Source organism: Sorex fumeus, unplaced genomic scaffold, assembly GCF_029834395.1.
Source record: "Sorex fumeus unplaced genomic scaffold, SorFum_2.1 ptg000073l, whole genome shotgun sequence".
In the NCBI taxonomy this organism is placed as follows: domain Eukaryota; kingdom Metazoa; phylum Chordata; class Mammalia; order Eulipotyphla; family Soricidae; genus Sorex; species Sorex fumeus.
In genome coordinates, this window is record NW_026606130.1 from 4,613,539 (window position 1) to 4,622,753 (window position 9,215).

General features: G+C 44.6%; 1 protein-coding gene across 1 annotated transcript; it reads left to right on the forward strand.

Moving 5' to 3' along the window:
- Positions 1–473: 473 nt before the first annotated feature.
- RPS4X (ribosomal protein S4 X-linked) lies at positions 474–4,314 on the forward strand. The gene is made up of 7 exons (XM_056130068.1): positions 474–525; positions 1,227–1,304; positions 1,767–1,947; positions 2,232–2,329; positions 3,317–3,488; positions 3,845–4,002; positions 4,149–4,314. Exons 1-7 carry the CDS (start codon positions 523–525, stop codon positions 4,248–4,250), a joined length of 792 nt encoding a protein of 263 aa, XP_055986043.1. The 5' UTR covers positions 474–522; the 3' UTR covers positions 4,251–4,314.
- Positions 4,315–9,215: the final 4,901 nt, after the last annotated feature.

Genomic DNA, 9,215 nt, shown 5'->3' on the forward strand with positions numbered 1-9,215 from the left:
GGCAGCTCGGTGGCCATCATCCTCCAGAGGCCACTGGACAGTCAGGCTTGGACCCGCAGTGACGAAACTTGTTGGGCCTCACCGGATGGGGTGGAACCGGACCTGTCCACCCCACCCCAACGAGACCCCAAGTCATCGCCCACGAACGGCCTCTCTGGCTCCTCATCAAGGATATTTATTCTATTGACTATATGGTAAGTACCCAGTTGCATGCGAGTCAAAATATCCTCATGTTACAGCTTTCTGGAAGGCATAGTGCATCGTTGTATTTCCAGAACCTAGCACAGAATCAAATCCAGAAACTGGGATGGAAGGTAAAAATTACTCTTAAGCAACACCTCTTTTTAGGAAGAGTGTTCCTTAGCTGCCGACCTCCCACCAGCAGGTGGCAAGATCAAATTCTGAGCTCCGGAAAGCGTCAGGGCTGGGCGGAGCATTCAAAGCGCCGGCGCGCGCATCCTCTAACCCGTTTTTTCCCTGAACGCCGGAAGAGGCGGTCCTCTTTGCTTGCCTAGCGCAACCATGGTAAGGTGGCTTCTTTGCGAGCTCCCGAAGTGCATCGGCCCCCATCCCCTCGTGGCAGAGGCCGCTTATGCCTTCGGAGCTCCCGCACTGGGTTACCGGGTGGAGGCAAAGGGAACGCGCCCTGCAGGGTCGACCCGAGACTGCTCCAGAGCGAGAACAGATGTGGGCCCTTAGAGGGTGGGAATTCAGTACTGCTGGCTGGAAGGCCTCCGTCTCACGTCCGGAATCGCAGCCTGTGGTCCTGGGAAAAGTGGGGCTCTGAGGCTGGAGCTGGTCGAGTGCCCGGTATCCCCAGCAGAGGAGTTTTCTTTGCCCTGTCATTTTTGGAGGGCATAGCCTGACGTTAGGCTGGGTGGCCCCTAACACTTGTACAGTGTTTTAAAGTCCGGTATTTTGATAGGGAAATAAGATGTCAGCTACGGGCTCATGCATGTGCTGAGGTCAGATTCCTGTCGCTCCAGAAATCAGGAAACAAACCAAGTGGTTATATTGTGGAAGCAAACTCTTTTGCAAATAGTGCAGATTGGATTCTGAACCATTTCTGATGTCTGTCGGCAACAAGGCCCAGCTTCTGGCCGTTTTACCGGCATGGAGTCGCTTAATTGCTGAAAACTAGGTGTTGAATTTCTCTTTCCTATGAAACTTGTTCATTGAAGTTCTTTTGCCAGCTGTTAATTTGAATAAACGGAAACCTTTTTCAGGCTCGTGGTCCCAAGAAGCACCTGAAGCGTGTGGCAGCTCCAAAGCATTGGATGCTTGATAAACTGACAGGGGTGTTTGTAAGTATGGTTATAAACATAGTATAAGTTGTAAGCAGCTCTAAGGATCGCTAGAATGTAGCACCTTGAGATAGTTTGTATGTAGGGTAACCCGATTGTTACTGTATCCAGGAAACTTTCTCAAAGTTGTAGTTCATTTCTGGGACCAGGAGTAGGGCGATAATATTCATAGTTCCCTCTGTCTTTAAACACTGTCTAGTTTGCACCCTGCCTCCTGATATTTTTGGTTTCACTTCCACAGAGTATACTTGGCCTCATATGGTAGCACTTAATGGGTCTTGGGGGCGGAGTGGTGGGGGAGGGCAGTATGTCAAGCTTTAAAGCCTGGGGTAGTGTTGTTTTCTAAGCTTGCATGTTCTCCCAAATGGGGGTCGATGGGCTAGTCATCTGTTTAAATGTCAGACTTTTGGGAGGGTTTGAGTGCTACCATGAATCCCAACAGTTAAGACTATTATTTTTTAGGCTCCTCGTCCATCCACTGGCCCCCACAAACTGAGAGAGTGTCTTCCACTCATCATTTTCCTAAGGAATAGACTTAAGTATGCTCTAACAGGAGACGAGGTGAAGAAGATCTGCATGCAGAGATTCATTAAGATTGATGGCAAGGTCCGAACTGATATAACCTACCCAGCAGGTTTTATGGGTAAGTGCTTAGTGGTGGCCACATGACTCTTAGGGTCTTCTCAAACAATACTTGCAGTGAAGAGACTTGGCATTTTTCAGTCACAAACCAAGCCTCCCCCCCCCTTTTTTTTTTGTTAAAATTGTGTCTTTGTGAAAACCCATTGCGAAGACATTACAGATCCTCTAGTTACCCATCTTAGAAATCCTGACAGAAATGGAAGTTGGGGGATCCCCTTGGAGTGGTTACTCAGCATTGGATAGTGGAGGGTTGTAAGAGTAACCTTTGTTACTCTTTGCTATCAGATGTCATCAGTATTGATAAGACAGGAGAGAATTTCCGGCTGATCTATGACACCAAAGGACGCTTTGCTGTTCATCGCATTACTCCTGAGGAGGCTAAGGTGAGTGTTGAGGGCAGACTTAATAATTACCAGGTGTTCCAGCCTCAATTAAGTAGATGAGTTTCTGCCTTGAAATGAGGTCATTTCAGACAAGTTATGATACGTTTGGAAGCAGTTGATAGTTCTATGCTGTTGTGACAGAAATGAGTCCCAGTTTGGAAGACTTAACTGGTTGGTTGTCTCTTAGAAGCAAGGAAAGTGGTTTCTAGGGACATCTATTTGTGAGGGCCTGAGGTGTATATAGGTCTTTCAAGGATAAGGGAACTAGAAAACATCTAGTCCAGACAATCCCAAACTTAATGGCCTATTGCCCCCTTTTCAGAAAACAATACTTAGCACCCAGGGCTTCATTAATGGTGAAGACTGATAACCCTCAGGCACTGGTTTGAAATAGCTTTAAAGAGATTGCAAACATTTAATCCAGTTTGTTGTGCCAGTTTTGCACAAACATTTGGGGCTTGAGTTATTGGCTGGAAATGAAAGTTAATTTAATAGGGTTATTCAGATCCTAATTTCCTTAGCTGCCTTGTTATCGGCAGGCTGGAGGGCAAGTCCAGTGGCATCAGGGTGATTGAATTTTCACTTAGATGTCAACATGGGTTGAAATCTTGTTTGAGGGTTTTGTTGATTGGATGAACAAGCAATGCAGTTGTCAGCTACTGAAACAAGCACAATTGTGATGTAGAGTGAACCATTGAGCACTTGTGTGAGGGGCACTTTATGATAGAATTCTCAGCACCCTTACTGCCTGGGAAATGGACAATTATATTGGAAGATGGCAAGGGTAGCCAGCCACCCTTTAAGTCATTTAGCAGGAATTTGAGGTTCTGGGACCTACAGGGAGGTATAAATTAAAAGCAGTCTAGGCTAGACAGGATTCTGGTCCCAGAAAGTAATGGAGGCTCTGGAAAATCAGGAACACCCCTCTAGGGTTGTGGACTATGATGCTTGTGAGCAAAACTGATTATGGCTAATATGTGTTTTTAGTACAAGTTGTGCAAAGTGAGGAAGATCTTTGTGGGCACCAAAGGAATCCCTCACTTGGTGACACACGATGCTCGCACCATTCGATACCCAGACCCCCTCATTAAGGTGAATGACACCATTCAGATTGACTTGGAAACTGGCAAGATCACAGATTTCATCAAATTTGACACTGGTAAGTATCTTTACCTGCCTCTGCAAACTGTTCTTTGACTTTGTAAGCCGGCGAACAAGTGTTGTGAGTCGGACTGGACCTGGGTACAGGTTTGTATTTCTTTAAAGTCATCTAGGTGGTTCTGATATGCACACGTGTCAGTCACATGAATTTGGACTTTGAAGGAATGGTAGTAGGGAAATAGTAGTGAGGTGCTGTTAACATTTGTTAGGTGTGCAGAGAGTCATGATGTGATTAGTAAAACTCAGATGGGTGAAAAAGAATGACTGGGCTTTTAGATCACTTTCTGCAGTTCAGTACATTGTATTATGAATGGATGTGTCTTTCACTGAGTAAATTCTGTCCCTCCTGCCTAGGTAACCTGTGCATGGTGACTGGAGGTGCTAATTTGGGAAGAATTGGTGTGATCACCAATAGAGAGAGACATCCTGGTTCTTTTGATGTCGTCCATGTGAAAGATGCCAATGGCAATAGCTTTGCCACCCGCCTCTCCAACATTTTTGTGATTGGCAAGGTGAGTTTGGGTTGCTCTTTAAGGGCAGCTTCTCAGCTTACAGAGCTAGGCAGGAACGAATATGTCCTTTTTATGACAGATGTTAGGCATGATGATACTATGGCATTGGTCTGTGATAATTACTGATTTATGATTGTTTTCTTCAGGGCAACAAACCATGGATTTCTCTTCCCCGAGGAAAAGGCATCCGCCTCACCATTGCTGAAGAGAGAGACAAAAGACTGGCAGCCAAGCAGAGCAGTGGATGAAAAGGCATTTTAAGGGGCAAAGTTGGATCATGGATCCTATGCTTAAATAAAGCCAATTAAGTATGATTCGTGGCCTTTTGGTGGTTTTTTTCTATTTGCTTTTCTACTATTGGGCTAGTTAACAGCATACGGTACACATGTTTACACGTGCTGTGGTGTTGATCTTCCTGAGTCTTACATGGGCATAGAGACATGGGAAGACATTGGCTTAAGACAGGAGAGGACGCTGAGCCTCTGAGCTTGGCTGAAACAATCTGCCCAATGTGGTCTTTTTCCTATTTGATTCTTTATACTTAAGATTAGTGTCTGCTTTTCTCTGGTCATTCATAATTGCACTAGTTCGAAGGTTCCCAAATTTACTGGGCCTACTACAAGTAAGTCACTCAGTGGCCCCCTGGATCTTTTCAGCACCCTACCAGAGTTGTGCTATCCATTTTGGGAAAGATTGCATTAGCTTATCCCTAAGTTTAACTGGCTCATGTATGTGCTTTTCCTATTCCCCTCCCAACTTGGCAGATGTAGGGTGAAAATCTAACCATCCATACAGCTTATTAATGTTGCAAATATATAGTGCACTGGCAAGGCCCTTGCCATACATGTGGCTGTCCTGGATATATAGCCTATCATTTTCTAGCTGCCACTGAACTCTACTCAGTTCCTTGAAAGACAAAAGGGTTGGAAAGTACAGTAGCCATCCTGGGTTCGATATTCAGCACCCCATCTGGTCCCCTGAGCCTTGCCAGGAGCAATCCCTAAGTGCAGAGCAAGGAGTAAACCCTGAGCACAGCCCGGTGAGGCCCTAAAACCATGTAGAAAATGTTATTTTTTCTTTTTGGGTCACACCCAGCATTGCAAGGGGTTACTCCTGGCTCTGAACTCAGGAATTACTCCTGGCAGTGCTCTGGGGACCGTATGGGATTCTGGGAATCGAATCCAGGTCAACCGAGTGCAAGGCAAAAGCCCTGTCCACTGTGCTATCGCTTCAGCCCCAAAAATGTTTATTCTTGTATGTATGTTGGGTTATAGATCAGTTTCGTCAATCTCAAACTGAGATACCCCTACCTCAAAAGGCCATCTTTTAGTACCTGGTTCTGAATATCTTTCCAACAATATTAGCCTACCATTGTGCAATGAACCTGGTCTTTTGTTGCCAAATAGTGTTATCTTTCTGCTTAAAAAGCAAACACCACCTTTGCCTCCCATAGTAGATCTTCTCAGCTGCTGTCCAAATAACAGTGTTATGTGTATTGTGGTGTATTGAATAGCATCCATGCCCTCTACCCTCTTGTTACAGCACCCCATCTGCACTAATTTTGATAACCTAAAGGGACTCTAGACATTGTGCAATGCCCCCTAGGAAGCAAATTGCTCTACAGAGACTGCTGTGTCACCATTACCTTCACTTAATATGTTTATCTACAGACCACTCAAAGGTCAATAATCCCAGTGTGACAGGTTTGGGAAAGAAAACAAGTTTGGGATATTTGCCTCCATCTTAAGGTGAACCTGTTAAGTCGCATCTTTAACTAGGAGTATCAGAAGTCCAAGACCTGGCTTAGATTTAGAGCCACAGTGTTGTGAAAGAATTGAGCAATGCCCAAATTAATCCTAGGTTTGACCCCACAACACTCTGCCTTTTCATAGGATTCCTCTGCCTTTCCTTTACATTTCTCTAACAGCATAACTGAATAGGGTCTCAGGATCTCTGCTCACAGGAAAAAAATGGCAAGAATCGGGTTCAGCCAAATTGGTGGGAGAGGATTGCAAAATGACTTGACTCAAGTTGATGCAGGTTCCTTTGTGTCAGGATTGTTGGTTGTGCTCAAGAGCTACATATCCCAAATATACTTGTGAAAGAGCAAGTAGGTGAGATCTTGAAAAGTCAGAGGACAGAGTGTTAAAGGGCTCTTGTAAATCTCACCACCCCTTGGCTTTACTTTTTAGACTTTTCTTCTCTCTCAGCTTGTTCTGCTTGTTCTAAGTCCCAGCTAATGATGGGCATTTTTATTTTTAGCAAAGAGGGGGAATGAATGAGAGGCCTCAAAGTTGGGTCTGTCTGCAAATTCCATGGGTTCTTAGATGCTATGTGGCAGCTCAGTCATCTTACACAGCTGAGAAATTGGTGAGTTTACGGTTTCCAAACATCTCCTAAAATCATTTTTAACACTGAGCACATAGCCCAGGTCACTGGGTATGACCAACATCCCTCCCAAATATTTTGTTTGTTTGTATTTGGGACACATCTGGCAGTGCTCAGGGCTTACTCCTGTCTTTGCACTCAGGGGTCACTTCTTGTGGGGCTCAGGGGACCACGTGTAGTGCCAAGGATCATACCCAGGTCAGCTGCATGCAAGGCAAGCAACCTACCCATTGTACTATGGCTCTGGCACTCCCTACCCCCCGAATATTTTTAAAAGAAGTGGCATATGTTCACAATAGAATATTACTCAGCTATAAGAAAAAATGAAATCCTGCAGTTTGCTGCACTTTGGATGGAATTGGAGGGTCAGTTACAGGGGCAAGGACAAATATTGGAAAATATTACTCAGATTGTGGGGTATAAGGAAACATACTGAGGACATAAGCAGTGGCCAACAAAAACATGATGAGAGTTTGCTGATAGAAGTGAAATTGCTCCAAGGACAGTAGAGCCAGGAGGATTGGTCCACTGTTGGAAACCTGCCACAAGTGTGGGGGAGGGTAGTTGGGATAGAGCTAAGACCACTATGACAATGATTGTTGGAAATGATCACTCTGGACAAGAACTGAGTGTTTAAAGTAGTTAAAGGGACAAACATGATAACCTTTCAGTACCGTATTGCAAACCATAATGCCCAAAGCAAAGGTAGAGGAGAGAGAGAGAGAGAGAGAGAGAGAGAGAGAGAGAGAGAGAGAGAGAGAGAGAGAGAGAGAAGGACTTACCATCGGGGAAGCAGGCTGGAGGGAGGGAGGGGGGCGGGAAGGTAACTGGGGACATTGGTGGTGGAAAATGTACACTGGTGAAAGGACGGATGTTGGAACATGTATAACTGAAACCCAACCATGAAAAACTTTTCAACTGTGTATCTCATGGTGATTCAATCAATCAATCAATCAATCAATAAAAATTTTAAAATTTAAAATTAAAATTAAAATTAAATGAGATTGCTGGGACAAGAGTAATAGTACAGCAGGTAGTGTGCTTGCCTTGTGGCTAACCTGGTTTCGATCCTTGACATCCCATATGGTCCCCTGAGCCCTTCCAGGACTGATACTTGAGCAAAGAGCAAGACAAAAATCCTGAGCAATGCTAGATGTAACAAAAAAAGTGAATTTGCTAAGACAAATCAGCGAGAAGGAAGTACACTGATCTGGGATGCTGGTATTCTGGTGATGGGTGCCATGTAGCAACACTGCATTCCTGAAACGTTACTGTTACAACTGTTACAAAGCATAATATCTCCTACATTTTAAAAAATGTTTTATTAAAAAGGCTCCTTTACAAAGTTGTTAGGCACTGGTGGAGAGATACGTGTTGAAACACTGTGTAACTGAAACCTGATCATGTAACCTTATAACTGTATATCTCATAGTGATTCAATTTAAAAATGAAAAAACAAACAAAATAACTAGGGTCCTAAAAATAAATAACATGTTTCAAAAATAAATAGATAAAATCAAAAAGTTGTTAGGACCTTAACTCAAACTGGAATGAAAAATGTTAGATGACAGTCTGGGGCAAGGCTGTGCCTTGCTATTTGCAGGCCTATATATTTTTTTAAAAGAAACTTGGGAGCTGGAGCTATAGTACAACAGGTAGGGCGTTTACCTTGCACACAGCCGACCCAGGTTCAATTCCCAGCATCCTATATGGTCCCCTGGGCACAGCCAGGAGTGATTCCTGAGTGCAGAGCCAGGAGCACCCCTGAGTACCAGCGGTTGTGACCCAAAAAGGAAAAAAATTGGTTGTTCTGGTCAGGGGTCACATTCAGCAAGCTATTTATTTGTTTATTTACTTATTTATTTAATCATGGAGAGTTACAGCTACTCTAAGAGGTCTGAGCACCAATCCCTTCACCAGTGTCCTCTTCTCTCCATTAATGACCCCAGTTTCTTCCCTTCTGCCTGCCCCTGGCCACCCAGCCTGCCTCTACAGCAGGCATTTTTTTCTTTTTCTTTTTCTTTTTAGGCACTCTAGTTTGTAATGCTGTTACTGAAAAGGTACCATGCATATCAATTTACCTCCTTCCAGCACCCAGTTCTTGTCCAGAATGATCACTTCTCTCTTTGTCATAGTGGTACCTTTCCTGTTCTCTCCTCTACCCCACTCTGTGGCAAGTGTCCTAACTGGGAACTCTGTCATAGTTCTCCTATCCTTCATTTCCATTGTCTTTGGGTATTCTTACTTCCCTACTATGTTTCTTTTTCATTCTTTTGGTGTCACATCTGATAATGCTCAGGGGTTACTCCTAGCTCTTCATTCAGGAATTACTCCTGGCCGTGCTTGGAGGAACATATTGGATGCCGGAAATTGAACCCATGTTGGCCACATGCAAGGCCTTACCCACTGTACTATTTATTGCTCTAGCCCCATACTATGTTTCTTTATTTTTTTATTTTTTATTTTTTTTTTGCTTTTTGGGTCACACCCAGCGATGCTCAGGGGTTACTCCTGGCTCATGCACTCAGGAATTGCTCCTGGCAGTGCTCGGGGGACCATATGGGATGCTGGGAATCGAACCTGTGTTGGCCATGTTGGCTGCGTGCAAGGCAAACGCCTTACTCGCTGTGCTATCACTCCAGCCCCTACTATGTTTCTTTATATTCCGCAAATGAGTGAGATCTGAGAGCTTGTTTGGAGGTTCTAGCAGGGGAGCGCAGCTACTCGTATACCCTCGACTGAAGACCTGTCCGTCTCTATCGGGGAAGGCCGTCCTCTTCGACCCAGCGCGCAGCTTCGGGAGGGATGCACATGGAGCGGTGAGG

Bases quoted from the DNA above. Each gene is read 5' to 3' on its own strand.
- RPS4X (XM_056130068.1), top strand. The intron at 1,305-1,766 runs GTAAGTATGGTT...ATTATTTTTTAG, and splicing joins ATAAACTGACAGGGGTGTTT to GCTCCTCGTCCATCCACTGG. The intron at 2,330-3,316 runs GTGAGTGTTGAG...ATGTGTTTTTAG, and splicing joins TTACTCCTGAGGAGGCTAAG to TACAAGTTGTGCAAAGTGAG.